Consider the following 20,376-nt stretch of genomic DNA (forward strand, 5'->3'; position numbering starts at 1 on the left):
TTCTCTGAGACTAATATTGATGTACGGATAAGTGGAATTTTGTCAACCTTCAAAGTAAAAAAAACAACTCAAAAACAAAACCGTAAAACACTGTCGATGTCTTCATTCTCCCCGAAGAAATGACTCGCCGCGGTAACCGCGTTCCCTCTCGCCGTGATTCAAAGTCTCCGCCCCCTCTTTTGTAAACACACATACACACACACGAGAGTAAACAGACCCAAACAATCGATAAAAGAAAAAACAATCCACAGTCAGGTTTTCACGCTCTGTCCCTTTTTTTAAGGATAAAAAAAAAATTGTAACTACTCGCGGTAACCCCTCCCCCCTCCCCTCCCCCCCCCCAAAAAAAACCATGACAACATGTTTCTATTGCAAGCATCACTACTACCGTTTTTTTTATTTTTTAACCAATGAAAGCACACGATCTTTGCGTTGAGTTTTTTTTTTTTAGGATTCCGCTTCTGAGAGGCGGAGCTTCCTGCTGTTTTGAAAATGTATTAACACAAGGGGATGATGATGATGATGATGATGAAGAGGAGGAGGAGGAGGAGGAGTCTGTAACTGATATCCGTACGAAAAGAAAACAGGAAGTTGTTTTTTGTCCATTCCGATGACGGTGGTGCAGTAACAGCAGTAATAGTGGTAACGGATAATAGTATGTAAACACTTTTTTTTGGGATCATTTTTATGCCCCGCCCCCTTCCCCCCCTCCCTACCTTTTGTATAAGTTTATATCGTATAAAAAAGAAAAACAACCCCCAAAAAAATCAGTCGTATATATATTTTTTCTTTACCCTTCATAGAAATCGTAGTGTTTTTTTTTTGTGTGTCTGTCTCTCAGAGAAAGTCCACAACAGTTCGTAAAACTCGCAAAAGTCTGCGATTTTTTTTAGTCGACTGCGTCCGGGAACTTCGCACGAAACCCGGCGTCGGTGAAATCGGGAGTCCGCGTGGGATTCCGCGACGTCCGTCCGCGTCGCAACTGTTCCACGGCGAGAAGGCGGCGCGATCCAAGGTTAGCCCCGCCCAGAGGGGGGAGGGGCATGCAGATAGGCTGTTTTGTAAAGGAAAGAAAAAAAAAAAAACCCAGAAGAAGGCAAGGAATTGCGTTTGTGTTTCCTTAAAACATCGTAAGCCGGGAACTGGGAAGCGACGTCGTCTCCGATTTGACTGCATTCCTGAGAAATCGGGTAAATCCTCTCTCTGCGGTATGACGTGAACGGCATGTCTACGGAATTCTCTTTTTTATCCGCTATTTCGCGACCCCCTCACCTCGGAAATTCCGACCAACAAACGTCCGGAAGGGGTCGGAACTCGAGCATCGGCGTCGTCGGAGTAAAAATTCTGGTCGGTTTAAAAAACGCTCTACGCGGTATTTAACAGCATGTCCGCCATTTTTAAAAACAAGAACAAAGAAGCGGTCCGATGTTTACGACTGATCGGAACGCTGCCGCCGCCTCGCCTCGGAAAATTTCCAACTTCCGACTACAACCGGGACGGACGAACATCCAGGAGGAGGCGGCGAATGACGACGACTGCGTTTTTTCCCGACTACGACCCGGAAACGCGACAAAAGAGGGGGGACGGACATAAAGAGGGGCGTGGCAATCCAGAGGGAGGAGCTAATGCGACGTTAAAAATTAGAAAAGAAGCAACGGAAAGCGGCGGTGAAAATACAAGGCGATGCCGACAACTATAAAAAAAAAACCAAAAAAAACAAAGCGTTGGTCTTTCCCAGGCTCATGAAAGTGGTTTTTTAAACCGTTCACAATTTTGTGTTTCATTACGTCTACTTTTCGGCGCCCGCCGCCGTCGCCGTCTTCCAGCGGCTAATTTTGAGTCTCACGGCGGCCGCTTTCCTGCGGAGTCCGAACTCTCCGCGAAGTCTTTGACAGTCCCGCGTAGTCGTTTTTCGATCGCCGTGCTCGTGTTACCTCCGCCCGATCTCGCTCTGCCGCAGGAACTGCATGTTGTTGGCGCTGTCCGCCAACTCCGGGTACTGCTCTATCGACAGCACGTAGTAGCCGTCGTAGCCCAAAACCTTGCCGCTGCTCAGCAGCTGCCGCTTCTCGCCCTCTGTCCACAGCCGCGCGCCCTCCTCGCCGTCCCTCACCCGCTGCTGTTCGCGGGCCCAGGCGCTCGACAGCGCCCTCTGCCTGGCCGCCTCCAGGATCCGCGCCTTCTCCTCGTCCAGCGTCGTGCCGTAGCGCACGTGGAGCGCCAGCGCGCCGTGCTGCAGCTCCACGTCGGCGAAGCGCCGCGTCCTGCCGTTCAGCACCGTCGTGGACTGGGACACCGTGACGTTCACGCCGTTCTCCAGCGACTTGCGGCCCGACGTGAGCCGCAGCGCGCTCAGGTCGTTCTCCGGCAGGCTGGTCTTGATGAAGTAGTGCGTGTCGCGTCCCTCGGCGGTGAAATGCAGGTCCTCCAGGTAGAAGGCGTTGTTGAGGACGGCGGCCACCTTGATGCAGTCCTCGTTGGCGATGTTGAGCGCGTTGGTCACCACGCGGCCCTGGATCACGGCGAGCATCACGCCCTTCCCGATCAGCGACTTGACGGTGGCGAACCACAGCCAGGGCTTGGTGTGGTCCGAGTGCCGCCGGCTCAGCTGGATTTCGGGCATGCGCTCAAAGGACAGGAAGGCCCGAGACTGACGGGTCACCTCCTGCTGGACGCCGGAGATGGACTGTTGGCGAAGAGAAAGAGAGAGACATCGTTAAAAGGTGCGTTTTTTTTTACCGCAAGAAATTTACCGCAGCACGACGCGAAGTGATTCCAATTATCCGTGTCCATTTACGTACGGGCAGGTCGTCCCACAGCTGACTCTTCTTCATCTCCAGGGACGGCTGCGTCAGGTCGAACTTCGGGATGGGGAACCCCGGGATGGCGTTGTGGAGATGGAAGCCGAACGTCACCAGCCAGATGTTGACGTCTACGTGGCGGGAGAGCAGTGGTAAGAAATCGTTTTAAAAAAGGAGAATAGAAGGTCTTTTTGTTTGTTTTTTTCCGTGCTACAGACTGCGAGTCTGAGTTTAATGCGGACCTAGCCCGAAAGTTCCTATTAACGCTGTTTTTTTTTGGTGTGTATCTGCGTCATTACCTTGTTTATGAAGCCTTGAAGTTTCAAAACAAACAGTTCAGCCACTGCTTAGAACGCTGTGTTTATTGTAATCTCGGGGCTCAGCGAGATCGCTGAAAATCCCGTAGTAGTTACGTAAACATCGGTTCTCCTGCAGATCGTCCTGCTCCGGGCACTAGTCCGGGCACATCCGGTTGCGTACATTGAACCGCGGAAGAAGGATAACGTCCGTTGTGGAGGTTTTTCACGAGCGACAGTGTCTTCTGACTCCGGGTCAAAGGTCGTCAAAGGGACTGCGGCGGGGAGTCGTGAAGAAGCTATTTTGAAACATCGTTAAAACAATGTTTTGATAATGAGGAGCAGTGCATCCACTGTTCCTGAGGGGGGAGCTGCGCTTCTGAGAGCGGATGTGCTGGATAGTACTGGCCAATCGCAAGACTCTCTGTCTTTTGGGGGTCAGAGTTCACTCTGAAACATCGCGGCTGACAAACAGCGTCAGAAAAGAGGATTTCAATCGGCTCGTTTACAGCAACTAGGAGGTTTTTGACCATAAAAGTTGATATATGTAAGTAGACCTCCATAACTAACATTTATGTGCAACAGAGCCACTCTATGTGACCTTTAAAATCCAGTTTCCTGTTGGACAAAATCTGTCTAACGCTGTGCTAAAGCACCAAACCTATGCTGCGTTCTATTTACGTTAGGGCTGCGACGATTACGCGAGTGATTCGAGTAACTCCGATACAGAAATTTGTTTGATTCCTATCTCGCGCGGCCTGTTTAGCGCAGGGATCGTTGTTTCCACACGGACCGCTTTAGCGGACGCACATCCGGATTTCAGACCGTAAAAAAGGCGGAAAAAGTGTGGGAGCGTGCAAACTACAACTGGCGTACCGCAACAGCACGTCTAAATGTTCGTTAGCTGCAGCCCTGATTTTACGTAACAGCCTTACGATATCGTTTCCCAGTTACGTTGATAATCGCGACAGTATCTTCAACACTCGTTTACCTGTGACGTATTCTTTGACCTGGTGGATCTTGCTGACTGGGTTGTTGCCTCTGAACATGTAGAGGTTGAACGGCTGCGGGTCTTTACCGACGCGCGTCCAGGTGCTGATGTCGGGAGTCGTCCACCTTCGGGACAAAGAAAAAAAAAAAACACACAACACGGTGTAGCGGTCAGATATGAACGCCGAGCTGTGCCGTGCTCGGACTGAGAAGCCGCGAGTTAGCGCCCCCGGACGAGCACTCACCTCCCAGCAGGGATGTCGTAGTCTCTGTCTCCGAAATGCAGCAGTCGTGTCAGGGGATCGTACAGGCCGCCATGGAAACCAATTACCAGCACAAAGTCGGGGTTGGAATCAAAGTAAACCTCTCCGTAGGCCGTGTACTGCACCTGCACTCACGCAAAACAACACAATCCTTCATTTGTAACAGATTGTTTTGACTGTATTACGTTCAGATGATGTACTTTTACGTGCGTGTTATGTTATTATGAAGGAAGAGACGTGTATTTTAGTTTGATTTCATGAATTATCTGCTTTTAAACTCCTTAACTTAACGCTAACTAGGGTATTTTGAATGGTACACTTTGGCGTACCGCTGGACACTTCACGCTAGAGCTGCAGCTAGCGATTATTTTCGTAATCGATTAATCTGCCGATTGTTTTCTCGATTAATCGTTTGGTCCAGAAAATCAGTGTTCGTCAAACCTGGAAATGACGATGTTCTCGAATGTCTTTGTTTTCGTCCACAAACCGTCAGAAATCTGATGGAAATTCTTCAAACCGATTTAACGATGATCTGAATAGATGGCGATTAATTTAGTAATCGATTAATAATCGATTCAGCTCTACTTCGCAAGTGTTTGTGCAGCATTCTGTGTGTCGCCTACTGTAATATTAACCTCTGTGGATCTGCTTTGTTGAGCCAAATAATATAGAATGGAACAGTAAAGCTGAAATGACGTGCCATTTATATATAAGGGGAAAAGAAGAGGGCCCAGGACGCTCCCCTGTGGCACTCCACTCTTAATATCTGTAGCCTCTGAAACGTCAATTCATACGTTCAAATTTGATTTGCGGACGACGATGAATCCATTTGCTCATCGATTCTTCTCTCCGAGATTGGGCGGCTAATAGTTTCTCTCTAATTTAAACAAACGTACCTGTTTAAGCAGCAGCCCATTGTTGCTGAAAACAGCCAGTGGCGTCCCGGTGTTGTCACAGGCGATATAAAACTCTTCTCCGCTGCTGATCTCCATGGCAAAGACGTGGCCCTGTGAATCGGGAAATGAAAAAAACGGCGATTACGATGGCTGTGCACTTCGTTTCTAAAGCTCTATTAGCGTGGACATTAGCGCGGTTACCTGCAGGTCGTAGTAAAAGGAGGTGATCTCGGAGCTGGAGTGGTTGTAGACGTGGGTGATCCTGGTCGGGTAGTTCAGGTCGGCGTAGAAGAACTGCAGGTGTTGGCCCAGACTGTTCCTGGACGCCACGCGTCGACCCAGGCCGTCGTAGCGGTACTGGATGGTCCAGCTGGAGGCTTTGCTGTAGACGCGAACTAGAAGACCTGAGTTACAAATGAGAGCAGAGACGAATTTCAAACAAAAGAAGCCAACACAGAAGTTCAGTGGCGGGGCTGTACCATCTTTTGTTTCTGCGAATTTAGGGTCACTTAAAGCAAAGTTCCGTTTCCCACCTTTAGAGTTGTATTCAAAGATCTCCGCTCCTCTCTGTCTCAGGAATCCGTCTTCGTCCAGCCGGTACTGGACGTCGCCCAGGCGAGTGATTCTGTCCCTCAGGTCGTAGCGCAGAGGCGTCAAGCGACCGCTATTCCCGGGGTTGAGCAAATGCAGGTTCCCGTTCAGGTCGTAGTTGTACCTGCAGGTGCCAGAAAATCATATCGTCAACGCAAAGCCGTCGCCCGACGCCGGTGTTTGTACGACATTGGTGTCATCGTCATCATCGTCCTACCTCCACATCATCTTCTCGTTGAGGGAGACCGTCTGCAGCTGCCCGTCGACGTCGTACTCGTATCCGTATTTGGTCGTGTTGGCGAACGGTCCGATTTTGATCTCGCGCTTGGTGACGCGGCCCATGTTGTCGTACTGGATGGTGATCCAGTACATCAGGGACCGGAAGATCTCGTACTGGATCTCCTTGATGCGGCCGTGCTGGTCGAAGTGTTTGGTGTAGGTCATCACGGCGGTGGAGATGATCTGGATCGCCAGGGAATTGCGTGAGCCCAAAAACCACGGATTATGCTCGACAAGAACTTTTCTACTTCACGAATTGTGGCCTCACCTGGTTGATGTCATAGTAGATGACTCCAAACTTCCCAAACTGCTCCACCTTCCCGGATATGTCGTCAAACTGGTAGAGGTCGATGGGCAGCGGCGTCTCGTTGATCACCGCCTGCATGCTCGTCACCCGGAAGCTGTTGTCGTAGGTGTAGTCGAAGCGCGCGTTCACCATGCCGTCCTCGCTGAAGCGGAAGATTTGCCGGTCGACCAGCGGGCCGATCTGCCGGTAGCGGATGGAGCAGATGAAGCCTTCGCTCTGCAGGTTGACGGTTTTGAGCACGCCGGCCGTCTCGTCGTAGGTGAAGCTGACTCGCGTGGAGTCGTAGAGGATTTCCGCCAGCTTGTTCTGACGTGACAAACGGAAACGGTTTTGTTGTTTGGTGGCGACGGCGGCGTTTGGAGAACATGTAATCCTACAGTTATCGTATCTCTAGGATGCTACGATTACGCTATTTGGATCCCCCAAGGACATGGTTGCTACTAGTGCTGGGTGCGTTAGCGGCGGTTAACTGTGGTTAACCCATGAAGCGTTTCCATGACGCGTGTTACGTCATGTTTCCGTGCCGCGGCACCGGAGTACAGGCACCATTTACCACTTAGCGCCGTTAGCGCGCCTACAGTCGAACTGGAGCGGGCTGTTTATTAATCAGCGCTACAAATAACCAGCGTACCTGTGTACTACGTATGTGTACCTCTGTTTTTAAATGTTAGCGTTACTTAAGAGACTCATTTTAACAATCGGGGAGTCGCGTAAACATGACGTCCCGTGCGTCTTTCTCCAGTTTTAACCGCCATTAATGCGTTAGCATGGCCAGCACTAGTTGCTACATTAGGGGATGATGCTAGAACCTTGTAATGCTAATCATAATTGCACGTACTGTACACAGATTGATAGACAAACGCGTTAGTATTTACCTGTCTGCGATATTTGTACAGTATTTGGCGTCCGGTGCCCAGATGAGCGACTCTGAGGAGCTAAGGTGAAGAAGACAAACAGAAACGGGCAGATGTTAGCGCTTCGCTTCACAAGAGAGTTCCGTGGCGAAGGTCCACCGCGGTTTGTCCACGCACCTGCCCGTCTTCGGAGTAGTCCACCGTGACGGAGGCGTTGCTCTCGGGCGGCGTGTAGATGTTCCTGTAGTAGCCGATGGACCGGATGGTCTGCATGGTGTGTCGGGCCACGCTGGGCATGGTGACCGCGGACAGGCGGTCTCCCGAGTCGTAGTCAAAGATGTACTGGTGCTGACTGTGCAGCAGCAAGACCATGGACTGTTGGAGAGCGAGAGAGAAAAACATCTGTGAATTCTGGCCAGAATAGTAACTTGACTTTTGAAGAACCTTTTATAAACGCACATTTGAAAGCTAATAGAGGACTTTGAAAGACGTATTTTGTATGTTTTTTGACGGATAAGAATCTACCCATTGATGCCTTCATGACAAAATATGACATTTTCAAGAAAGCCCCCCTCTTAAAATGAGCAAAACTCACTGGATTTGGTCAAAATTTGGTTGTGTGTCCATTTAATCCGACCCAGATTACCATTTTTGGTGGTCATGTTAAAATTCCAGATTTGCACATCTCAGTGATGTCTTAACAGATCAGGGTGATTGTTTCCAGTAGATGGCAGTAATTTCAGGTGCTGAGACTTGGTGGAGGTCTGCTCTTGGAACTTGGAGGATCTTGATCTTGTTATTGAGTTAAGATATTTGAATCATAATGTAGGTCAGGGGTGTCAAAGTCAAATGACCTGGGGGCCAATGAGAGTCGAGTGTGGTCAAGAGGGGGCCGGCCTAGATAACAACAAGTTGGGGATGTAGGGCGCCAAAATGGATGCCAAAATGGACGCCAAAATTCAAAAAGGCCGGCTTCCTGTTGAGTCGACGCCATGGTCTTCCCGCCAAGTGTCGGGAAATTAGGTGGAACCCAATCTATGCTGAAAATATAGGGCACTTCCTGTGGGTTGCCATGGTCACGTTGTTTTGAATCCGCGCAACCTTTCGACAACTTTGCCAACATTGGACATGGATCAACATGTTACAGTAGGGGGGGCCCCCGGTACGCAGCCCTGAGGCTCCTCCAGTGGTCAGTGTTTGGCCCACTTTTTTTGTCGTCTTCTGGCCTGGATCCGGCCGAGTAAATGAACCCTCGTGTGGGGCGTCCTGGCCACGTTTTGACTTCAGGAAGTGACGTGTGGTGATGGAGAGAAAAGATAAATCCGTTTTCGACGTAATGGTTTTAAATTTGGATTTGAATGAATGAGTCCTGACCCATTAGAACCGAGCTTTTGTGCTGGGCCTGAAAGTGGACCACCATGGTGGGTAGTGGTGGTGTTACTGTGCAACCGTGTACAAAAGAAAACAAGAGCAGTGACGGATTTAAACAAGCCGTGGCCTCGATTTCCAACCCAACTTGAGTGGAAATGACGCACAGGTCCCTTTTTAAAACACATCTTAACACATGACAGAATGTGTTTGCTGCAAACAGCTCTCCGTGTTTTACTTCTGTCCGTATTCGAAGAAGAAAATTCCATTTCCCATGCTGCAATAGCATCAGGGACCTGGTTTTGCTCCAGAAAAAAAAGGGACGAATTTGACGTCAATTTGCGCGACACAGTTTTCTTCCAGTCGTCCAAAACAGAGGAAAAATCAAGGACTTTGGCCAATTTTCTGTGACTCTCGTCTCGTAATGTTCATTTAGGGGCAGGTGCAATAATAATAATAATGTTTGTATTCCATGTTTAGGCTGAGAGCGACGGAGTGAAGTTGGAAGTCTTGGAGAGAGAAACGCACCTTATCCAGGTACGTGTAGCTCCACGTCTTTCCGTCGGCAAACACCCGGGAAGTGATTCTCCCCTGACTGTCGTACTCCCACCTCTCTGTCGTCGGACCTCTCTGGAGACCCGTCACCTGGCCGGTACTGAACACACACACACACACACACACACACACACACACACACACACACACACAGATAGAAATCACAGTGTATTAGTGGACTTGTGCCCGTTCCACACGGACCGTTTTAGCAGACGCACATCTGGATTTCGGGCTAGCGCGATGGCGGTAGACGGAGAGTGAAACAGTCCGTAAAAGGCAGAAAATGTCCAAAGTGTGGGATCATTTCGCATAGCATCCCGTTGCTAGCGCTTTTGGCTAACGTAAACATTGATGTTAGCTTATTTAATGTAGCTTACTAGGGCTGCAGCTAATAATCGGAGTATTCTACCGATTATTCCTTGATTAATCGAGTAATCGGATTTAAAAATAATATTTTTTTCCCCCAAAATACGAATAATAGTAATTTTGCTTTTTGCATCCTCGATTAATGGAAAAATAATTGGTCACTGAAAAATAAGAAAATAAATCCATTATAAACAAAACTCTTTTTTTCACCATATTTTCCGCAATGTCCCTGATAATCCAGCAGGTGGCAGTGTTGTACTACAAATATGGAATCCTAAACTGAAAATACTGAATATTCTAATGAATAATCTTGTTTATTTTTTAAGGATTAAGAATCGTTACTACTACTAAAACTATTAATTCAATTATTCAATTAATAAATAAGGGGCTCACCTAGAATACGTCAGGTTCACCGAGAGCAACTTGCTGCTGGGCACCCAGAGCGTGGGGTGTCCCTGTGTGTCGTAGATGATCTTCAGCAGGAACTTCCTGTGGTCGTCGTAGATCTTCTCCGTGCGCAGCGAGCGGTCGTAATCCACCGACAGCAAGTTCCTGCCGTTCACCTGCGGGTGGTCGCGAACAAACAAACAAATAAATGAATAAAAGAGAACTTTCGCATGAGATATTTGATTTGCACGCAGTTGCAAAGAACAGTCACTAGATGGCAGCAGTTCCTCTCTCACCCTGAGTTTCCTGCCGTAGACGATGACCTTCCCTCGCGTTTGTTCCTTCCTGAAGCGCCACTCCACCAGGTTTTGGCCGTTCTCGCCCGGGAGAGTCATGTTGCGTCGCGCTACGGTTGGATTAGCGGCGCCTGCAGGCGAATGTACGAACAACGCGTGAATGGGTGAAGGTATAACGGGAAACCGGCATAAACCATTAGAAGCGGCTACGCGTTTATCGTACGTTCATCTCATACTTTACTACTCGAGCTGAAACAGTTAATCGATTATTAATACATTACTTAATTAAATCGGTTCTTTTGGCATTTTCTGACCCAAACAACTCATCGATTAATTGAGTAAATAAATAATACAATTTACGACTAATGAATACTTCATTTTCAATTTTTGTATTGAACAGCTTAAACGAATAACTTCGCAGCATGGTACACGCATAGATTGCGAATAAAAGACGTTGAGGTAGTCTTCCGGTGTCCTCCTGAAGCCAAACAGGAAGTAAGTCTTCGGTTTTCTACATTGTAGATTGTAGATTTTTGAAGTCATGTTCACATTTAGAGGAAAATAAACGGCACAAATCACGCTATCGTCCAATAGGAGCCCAGGTTGCAGGTTGCGCTAGCTCACGGCGTCCGTTTGCGCTGGATTCTCGGTTGCCCGATTGGTTACGTCGCCAAATTACGTGTAAAATAAGAAACTAAATTGACTTTTGAAATGAAACATTCGAGGACGGACGTTCAACCGCTTTACCTGCGAGTATGTGTGGTTCCGTCTGGTAATGCGTGTCCATTCCGTTAGCGTAGATGACCCTCAGCGAATGGTCGTTGCCCACCTGGTAGCTGTTGCGGAGCTGGTCTGTGTGAAAGACAAAAAGAAAGAAAAACAAAACACCCTATATCAATATGTCTGTAGTTAAAGTATATATTACGTTTTTTTATAATTTATAGTATAGTATATAGTAATAAGGTATAGGCGCTAATATTATGAAGCGGGAGCGGCACCCCACGTTACCCTTAGCGCGATTAAACGGTCGTACCACAACGGCACGTCCTCCGTGATTCAGCATCTGAGCCCATAGCATGCAGTTGCTAGCGCTTCCGGCACACGCTAACGTAAACGTTGATGTTAGCTGATTTAATGTCGCTCACTTTTTCAATTTTTTTTTTTTTTTTATAGTTTTGCCTCCTCGATTAATCGCAAAATAACTGTTCGGAATGCTCGATTACAAAAATATTTGATAGCTGCAGCCCTAGCTAAAACCTAGTAATGCTAACTATAATTGCATGTACTGTAAACTGTAACGTAAACATTGTTGTTGGCTGATTTAATGTAGCTTACTCGGGTATTCTACCAGTTATTAGAGTAATCAGATTTAAAATAATTAAATAAAAACAAATAAATAATATTAATAATAATTTTGCATTCGCAATTAATCGAAAAATAATCCGTGGAATACTCGATTACAAAAATATCCGATGGCTGCAGCCCTAGCTAAAACCTAGAAATGCTAATTATAGCTATCGGATATTTTTGTAATCAAGTATTCTACCGATTATTCGAGTAATCAGATTAAAAAATAAAATAATAATAATAATAATTTTGCGTCCTGGATGAATTGAAAAATAATTGGATTGCATAAATATCAGATTATCCGATATCTTTGGCGGCGAGACGTGTCGCGATCTCGGGATAAACGGCTAACGCGGCGCTGACGTCCCTTGTTGAATCCACACTAACGAGCCCCTCGAAGCTCCAGTCCGTCGCGCTCCGGTCCGTGTCTTGTTCCAGAGGAAACTTGCATGTGGCCGGAGTGCGGAGTGAAAACGGGGCGGATTCTCCCTCGAGCAGCAGCAGCAGCAGCAGCAGCAGCAGCAGCAGCAGCAGCAGCGTCTCGTATCGATGAGAATTTCATCAGTTATTCAGAGATGATGAGCAGAACCTTCCTCCACGTCAATCCACGTGCATTATTTATTGTTTATCCTCGACGCTCGCGTTTTAAACGCGGGAAACCAACCGCCTCATTTTAAAGGTGCAGTTTGTGTCATGTCACAGCTCATTGTCCCTCAGACTTTTTATATTGTATATATTTTATATGACCTCAGGAGAGCTGAGCCCCAATAGATTGCCTTATTTTTTATACATTATAAATATTTTTTCTCGATCCTTAATCAACATTCTACGACAAATAGTTACGTTCTTTACCTTAAGGACCTAAAACGTACCGACTGAAATCCAGTTTTTTTTAACGTCCCATATTTTCCACAATTTCCCCGATAATCCAGCAGGTGGCAGTGTTGTATTTATTTTAACAGTTGGCCTGAAATTTGTTGTTGTTTTCGACTTCTACGACAAATAGTTACGTTCTTTACCTTAAGGACATAAACGTACCGACTGAAATCCAGTTTTTTTTAACGTCCCATATTTTCCACAATTTCCCTCATAATCCAGCAGGTGGCAGTGTTGTATTAATTTTAACAGTTGGCCTGAAATTTGTTGTTGTTTTCGACTTCTACGACAAATAGTTACGTTATTTACCTTAAGGACATAAAACGAACCGACTGAAATCGAGTTTTTTTTAACGCCATATTTTCCACAATTTCCCTGATAATCCAGCAGGTGGCAGTGTTGTATTAAAAAATTAAATCCTAATCTGAAAATACTGAATATTATCATAAATAACCGTGTTTTTAATCGTTAAAAACGCTATAACGCAATTAAATTAAAAAGCTGGTTGTTCTGCGATCTGTGGGAGGAGTCTGGGGACAACGAGCCGTGTGCCGATTGGACAACAATAACGTTTGACCACAGGGGGGCGGTAGAGACACTGATTTTTTATATCATAGCACAAAAAAGTGGTATCTTTTTGGTATACAAAATGCTTTTCCAAATAGAAAATGCCTCGCTTTGTCTAATAATCTGTGTGCGTGTGCTGCGTCTCCTCCTTCACAACACACTGAGCGCAGCTTTCTTTTCTTTATTTCTTCATTTATTCTCGCGCTGGAAGACTGATGCGAGTGGGTGGCCGTGAAAGATCGGCCCCGCCCAGCAGATCGACTCCTTAATATTTAATATCAAAACCCACAAAACACGCAATCACTGTCAGAAACCAGTGTGGAGGGAAAAAAAATGCAGCAGCTTAACAATAATTCAGTGGAATAACCCGCAGAGAGTTGTTATTATTATTATTATACGCTGTATATTTTCCCTTACCCTGCACCAGAGTGTAGAAGGAGTCGATGGACGACAGGTTGGTCGTTATGGACACGTCCTCGTCCCTCCCCGACGTCTCGATGTCCACGGCGACCGCTCCCGAGGACATGTCGCTGTGGAGGCTGGTCACCACGCCCGTGGGGAAGGTCACGTTGGTGAGGCGACCTTCGCCGTCGTAGCTTGAGGGACGGAAAGACGACAGGAAGTGTGAGTCAGCGTTAGGGGTTTATTCTTATTATTATTAGAGACCACGGTGTTTTCATTGGTGACCTAATCGTGACATGAATACACTATATAAGGACGTTAAAGCGCGGCGATGCTCACTCGTAGAACGTCGTCCAGCCGATCTGGATGCTCTTGGTCGCCAGCAACCCGCTGCTGCCGTGGTAACTGAACAAGACCAGCTCCTGACCCTGGGCCGTGAGAGACTTCAGGCCGCCATTGGTGCCGATGGTCAGCCAGATAACCTTCACACACACACACAGAAAAACACACACGTTACACACACACAGATTCTGCCCAAAACAAGAAGTCTGCCATTGTTTTGTTTTGAAATAATGTCTCTTTTCCATCCGCCGCAAAACCGCCAAAATGGACCGCCAAATTCAAAATGGCCGAGTTGAGGCCATGGTTACGGTTGACTTTTTTGTTCGTCTTGGTCTATAACAGCTTCCCACCAAGTTTCAGGAAATTCAGCGGAACTCGATGTGTGCCGAAGTCATAGGGCACTTCCTGTTTTGCGGCGAATGGTCAAAATTCGCCAAAACCCCAAGCGCTGCCATGGTCGAGCCGTTTTGAATCCGCAAAACTGTACGATAACCTTTCACCTTCGATGTGTCTATAACCAAATTGCTGCGTTTTTAGGTCGGTACGACAAACACGCTTGGGCGAATTCGCTTATTTTTACGTAGAGTGCAAATCGTAAATATGGACGCACAAGTTAAAAATGGCCAACTTCCTGTTGCGTTGAGGCCATGGTTACGGTCGACTTTTTTGTTCGTCTTAGTCTATAACATCTTCCTACCAAGTTTCGGGAAATTCTAAGGTCAAAAATTACCGCATAGCCAAGGCTGTAAGAATACTCTTAAGGCTAGCAATAAATACCTCGCACGACGCATCTTACCTGGTTGTCGGGGGCAACCACTCGTACGGGCATCCTGTTGGTGTCTCTGCGGATACGCAGTGTGTTCCCGCTGCTGTCGGTCACCGCGGTTACATCGTCCTCGTTGCTGGGCGGAATAACGAAGGAGAGGAAAATGGTTAATTATGCTAACGTGCTGCAAATGTCGTCATCATCGGTGATTTTTTTATTTACGCTAACTGACCTGTAGCTGAAGTTGTATTTGTAGTCTCCAGTGACCAAAGACATGGTGAACTGATGAGTCCCGTTCAAATCAAACACGTAGAGTTCTTGAGACGCCGGAGACGCCACTTCGTAGGAGCTGGGACCTGAAGCCAGAGAACCTGAAGACATCGTAGCATTATTTAAAAGTAGCATCGCTGCAGGGCTGATATCTTATCTAATGACATTGCTAACTTGCGTCAAATCGAAACACTTGTGTTAGCCTGATGCTAACGCTGCCTTTGTCTTAACATACGACTGCTACACGCAGCACAACGAACCTGTGGGTGGCTGGTTTCGACGTATGGCTCGGATGCGGATGTTTCCCAGGTCGGCCACGTACAGCGTCCCGTCCGGAGACACCACCAGGGAGGACGGACAGTTGAGGCGGGCGTCCTTCGCGTAGCCGTCCCCCGTCTGATAGCAGTCGCAGTTGGCGTCGTTCTGCGGCGCACGGAAGAAGACGCGAGACGGTGAACTAACTTCCGATGTTTACTTTACTTTCCTTGGTAACACAATTGAAATGTAACGCTAATGCTAACAGAAAGGTAACACGGCTGTAGTACCTTGCAGTCACAGTCAGATAGCGCTCCAGCCAGATGTGTGATTTCGCCATCCGTTGACACCTGTGGGGGGGAAAAGCACCGGAAATGAACGTTTAACTCCATCATCCTCCTCCTCTTTCCTTGCAGGTGAATTTCCTGATCAGTATGAATGACGACCTGTCTGATGCGGTGGATTTTCTTCTCGTCCGTCTCTGCGACGTAGAGGACGCCGCTGTACGACAGAGCGATGGCCGTCGCTCCTTCTAACATGGTCTGGACCGCTCTTTTCCCCATGGTGTACTCTATGCCGGGCACCTGGCAGTGCATGGGACGACCTGCCACGATTCGAACCTGGACAAACAAACGAGGGGTAAGTGTTTGCTTTTTCCTTTTGACAAACTCCGGGTGATATTTTAACCTTAATCTACAGTTTTCTCTCTAATCTGACAGTTTATTAAACTTCCCCAAAAACATCTTCAAGATCTTTAATCTGCAAGACAAACTTCACATCAGTTTATATTTTAGCTAATGACATTGCTAACTTGTTGTAAGTTAGCAATGTCATGAGCTAACTTGCGGCACAGCTTATCTCTTAGCGAATGACATTGCTAACTTGATGTAAGTAAGCAATGTCATTAGCTAATTTACGTCACAGCTGATATCTTAGCTAATGACATTGCTAACTTGCATCACAGCTGATATCTTAGCTAATGACATTGCTAACTTATCTCACAGCTTATCTTAACTAATGATATTGCTAACTTATGTCACAGCTTATATCTTAGCGAATGACATTGCTAACTTGCGTCACAGCTGATATCTTAGCGAATGACATTGCTAACTTGATGTAAGTTAGCAATGTCATTAGCTAACTTGTGTCACAGCTTATATCTTAGTGAATGACATTGCTAACTTGCGTCACAGCTTATATCTTAGCGAATGGCTAACTTGTGTCATCTTATATTTTAGTGAATGGCATTGCTACCTTACGTCACAGTTTATATCTTAGCGAATGACATCGCTAACTTGCGTCACAGCTGATATCTTAGCTAATGACATTGCTAACTTATGTCACAGCTTATCTTAACTAATGATATTGCTAACTTACGTCACAGATTATATCTTAGCTAATGACATTGCTAATTTGTCGTAAGTTAGCAATATCATTAGCAAACTTAAGTCACAGCTGCTATCTTAGCTAATGACATTGCTGACTTACATAATAGATGATTTTCATAGTTTAAAACATTTTTTAAAATTTGTATTTATTGTGCTAACATCGGGTTCCAGGTTTGAAGGTGGTGTAAATGGTACCTGTCTATTTTCAGTGATCTGCAGCACAACGTTGTTGTCCAGGACGTAGATGGAGTTGTCCATAGGATTAATGGCCAGATCTGTGGGCCACTCTAAACGAACCTGGATGCAAAGATGAAGGCAAGTGGAAAGAGTTTCACTAAATATGTTTCTCTGCTACGTGAAAAAACATGGTTACGACGACAACAACACGGTGTAAAATGAGACAGATTGGCCAAAAATGGAAATTCGGTGTGAAAGAAAATCAAAAATAAAACAGACGTGTGCAGCAACTCTGGGTATTCGGACCCATTACCTGTCTGATGTGCATGCTAGTATCGCAGGTCAAAGGTCGCGCAGAGGTCAGGTCATTGCTGCCCAGCACTGTTGAGATGATTCCGTTACGATCCACTTTTCTGATCATAGTTCCGTCCACGAAGTAGATCAATCCGTTTTTATCAACTGCAATCCCTTTAAGACACAAAGAACACTGTCAATATGTGTGATGATGTGCTAATAATTTTGCTAGGTCGCGTCCCATCTGATCATGGTGTTAAATTGCATCATCGCTAATGAGATTGCTAATAATGTTGCTAAGTCATGTCCCAGCTTATAATGTTGCAAAGTCATGTTCCAAATTGCATCATAGCTAATGAGATTGCTAATAATGTTGCAAAGTCATGTCCCAGCTAATACTGTTGCTAAGTCATGTCCAAGCTAATACTGTTGCTAAGTTACATCACGGCCAATGATATAGCTAAATTGCATCACAGCTAATGACGTTGCTAATAATTTAGCTTGTGCGTGTCCCAGCTAATAATTTTGCTAGGTCACGTCCCGGCTAATAATGTCGCCAAGTCATGTCCCAGCTAATGACATGGCTAAATTGCATCAAATCGAATGACGTTGCTAATAATTTTGCTAGGTCGTGTCCCAGCTAATGATGTAGCTAAGTCACTTCCAGCTAATAACATAGCTAAATTTCATCAAAGCTAATGATGTTGCTAATAATTTTGCTAGGTCGTGCCCTAGGTAATGATGTTGCTAAGTCACTTCCCAGCTAATGACGTAGCTAAATTGCATCACAGCGAATGACGTTGCCAATAATTTTGCTAGGTCGCGTCCCAGCTAATGACGTAGCTAATAATTTTGCTAAGTAGCGTCCCGGCTAATGACGTAGCTAAACTGCATCACAGCCAGTGCCGTAGCGAACGGCGTTGCTAGCTTGTGTACCTTTTGGTCCCAGTAGCTGCGCCTCGGTAGCTTTTCTCCCGTCTCCACACCGAGCTTCATCAAACGGAGGACACTGTTCACCTGTGCCAGCGACGACTTCTCCGTTACCTGTACACACATCGATTTTGAACGTTCACCTGACTACGTTAAATTAAAAGTCACAATTTTTAACCACAAAGGTGCGTAACGTCCTTACTGATGAGATCGCGAGCTCCGCTCAGCATCTTGGGTCGGTAGATTCGCCGAGAGTTGGTGTCGGACACGTACAGCTGCCCCGTGACCGGGTCGGTGGACAGGTAGTATCGGTGAGCGGGGTTGTTGCTGCGGAGAGAGACGGATTAATCGATTAAATAAGAAAAATAATCGACAGATTAGTAGATTAGGTAGAAAACATCGCAGGCTGTTAATTAGCGTTAGCTTAGAACAGACAACGTAGCTATGTCAACATTTAGACGTCTGAATCATACATTTCTGCACCGTTTAGGCCTTTACTTGTTATAATTTGTCGTTTATTTCAGCAGATAATCCACATTTTAGAGACGAGACACGCGTTTTGTGATTTGTGCAGAACAATGGGAGCAAAAACTCAAACACAATCGCACAAAAGAAGTGACTAATTTGACCTCGGAACGATAATTTGTTTTGTGCGTTTCCAGCTGTCGTGTTTGCGCGATCCGTTCTGTTGATGGCACAAAAAAAAAAGCCCAATAATAATAATAATCTGCCTGCACTTTTATAATCTTCAATATTTAATGACTTTTAGTCCCTTCCTGTTTTTCTGTGTGCTGACAAAACAATGTAAAAGAATGGTTTGATGGGGGGGTAAAAAAAAAAAAAAGTGTTAAAAAGCCGTGCTTGTGTTCAGTTAAATGTAGAAACAGCCTGAAGCAGAACTCGACAGATGATTATCCAAATACGCCTGGACGTATTCAAAGACGTGGAGGAGCAAAGGCAACAGAGATGGTTACTAAAGATGACGCGCGATCGTTAGAAAGCGTGGAATTCGTGTAATTTGAAAAAAAATGTCATACTATACTATGTCGTCCAAAATCTGCCAATTTTTTTTAAAAAAAAAAATTTGGTCAAAAAATTTGACAAAAATGTCGTACTATATACTGTTGTACAAAATCTGACCATTTTTTTTGAAAAAAATTTTTAGGTCAAAAATTTGCCAAAAACTTCATACTATACTATGTCTTCCAAAATCTGAAAAGAATTTTGAAAAAAAAAAAATTTGGTCAAAAATTTGCCAGAAACGTCATACTATACTATGTCTTCCAAAATCTGAATTTTTTTTTTAAAAAAAACAAATTTGGTCAAAAATTTGACAAAAACGTCATACTATACTATGTCGTCCAAAAACCTGACAATTTTTTTAGAAAATTTTTTTTGGGTCTAAAATTTGACAAAAACGTCAAACTATACTATGTTGTCCAAAATCTGAAACATTTTTTGAAAAAAAAAAATTAGGTCAAAAATTTGACATAAACGTCATACTATACTTTGTTGTCCAAAATCGGACACTTTTTTTAGAAAAAAAAATTTTGGTCCAAAATTTGACAAAAACATACTATACTTTGTCAATTTGACTTTACTGCCCTGCGCTATTGCAACAGCCTCTTTAAACCACAAACGTACTTATATGTGATGTTAACACGTTTGAACAATAAAAGCCGTTGCCCATAGGGTTAGGGATCGCTTTTGGGACCATAAACCCGCTTTTATTCATCAAGAGTTGCAAAATTTCAAGACATTGACGAGATTAGAAATAATTTTTAATTCAAGATAATCATTTTGCCCGTTGGTCAAAAAACCAGCTAAACTGTTTTCATCGTTGCACGAGGGTTTTCAAGGGTTTATGGAGTGTATTTCTGATTAATTTAATGAAAAAAATTGTGCTTTTCCTTCAAAAATAAGGACAATTCAGATGAGGACAGATGAACGCGGCCAATAAAACTGATTCTATATCGGTAAAAAGTGACGTCAACCTCAGCCGAAGTCATTTTCTGGTTAGTCCAACGTCGTGCATGTCTACTTTATGCATGTATTTAAAGAGGCGAGGACACGGATTGGCATGTAAAACAATTAAGAAAAGCCACTAAACACAACAACACCCTCTTCCTCCTCCTCCCCTCATGTTTCTCCTTGCTCGAGGCCTTTGCTGCTGCTGCTTCAGTGATGACTGCAGCGTTTATCTGAGCTGACAGCAGAAGAACAGGCTCGCTTTCCCGTGAACACTTGTCAAGATTAGAGTTGGAAAGACAATGAGACGAGCAGGAAAGAGAAAGAGGTGTTTTTTGAAGACCACGGCTACTCTTCTTCTTCTTCTTCTTCTTCCTCTTCTTTGTTCCTCCACGCCTTTGATCTGACAGTTCAGAGTCATTTTACGCAAACGTTAGCCTGTTTTTTTTCGCAGGCGACTTCAGCCGTTATTTGACACTCTTGTTGGTTTTTTTTGGACAAGTGTGTCGCAAATAAACGGCTACGAGACGGAGAGCTCGTTTAAA

At 45.4% G+C, this 20,376-nt stretch overlaps 1 protein-coding gene across 3 annotated transcripts in view; it reads right to left on the bottom strand.

Moving 5' to 3' along the window:
- Window positions 1–1,930: 1,930 nt before the first annotated feature.
- LOC310940810 (teneurin-3-like) overlaps window positions 1,931–20,376 on the bottom strand; it is a gene marked incomplete at its 3' end in the record, with an annotated part of 89,933 nt that continues 71,487 nt past the window's right edge. For all 3 annotated transcript variants that reach the window (XM_083905824.1, XM_083905826.1, XM_083905825.1), the window contains 26 exons: window positions 18,066–18,190; window positions 17,870–17,977; window positions 16,953–17,107; window positions 16,658–16,759; window positions 15,521–15,694; window positions 15,365–15,424; window positions 15,073–15,242; window positions 14,782–14,898; window positions 14,580–14,685; window positions 13,781–13,923; window positions 13,457–13,635; window positions 10,997–11,101; window positions 10,250–10,380; window positions 9,960–10,129; window positions 9,174–9,300; window positions 7,455–7,652; window positions 7,299–7,358; window positions 6,385–6,729; window positions 6,055–6,299; window positions 5,780–5,961; window positions 5,448–5,650; window positions 5,247–5,357; window positions 4,333–4,475; window positions 4,089–4,213; window positions 2,802–2,932; window positions 1,931–2,686 (listed from right to left, as the gene is read on the bottom strand). In XM_083905824.1, coding sequence (XP_083761950.1) covers window positions 1,931–2,686; window positions 2,802–2,932; window positions 4,089–4,213; window positions 4,333–4,475; window positions 5,247–5,357; window positions 5,448–5,650; window positions 5,780–5,961; window positions 6,055–6,299; window positions 6,385–6,729; window positions 7,299–7,358; window positions 7,455–7,652; window positions 9,174–9,300; window positions 9,960–10,129; window positions 10,250–10,380; window positions 10,997–11,101; window positions 13,457–13,635; window positions 13,781–13,923; window positions 14,580–14,685; window positions 14,782–14,898; window positions 15,073–15,242; window positions 15,365–15,424; window positions 15,521–15,694; window positions 16,658–16,759; window positions 16,953–17,107; window positions 17,870–17,977; window positions 18,066–18,190 — 4,471 coding nt within the window. The remainder of the gene's footprint in view (window positions 2,687–2,801; window positions 2,933–4,088; window positions 4,214–4,332; window positions 4,476–5,246; window positions 5,358–5,447; window positions 5,651–5,779; window positions 5,962–6,054; window positions 6,300–6,384; window positions 6,730–7,298; window positions 7,359–7,454; window positions 7,653–9,173; window positions 9,301–9,959; window positions 10,130–10,249; window positions 10,381–10,996; window positions 11,102–13,456; window positions 13,636–13,780; window positions 13,924–14,579; window positions 14,686–14,781; window positions 14,899–15,072; window positions 15,243–15,364; window positions 15,425–15,520; window positions 15,695–16,657; window positions 16,760–16,952; window positions 17,108–17,869; window positions 17,978–18,065; window positions 18,191–20,376) is intronic.

This window comes from Microchirus variegatus (genome assembly GCF_963457635.1).
Source record: "Microchirus variegatus genome assembly, chromosome: 19".
NCBI classification, from domain to species: Eukaryota; Metazoa; Chordata; class Actinopteri; order Pleuronectiformes; family Soleidae; genus Microchirus; species Microchirus variegatus.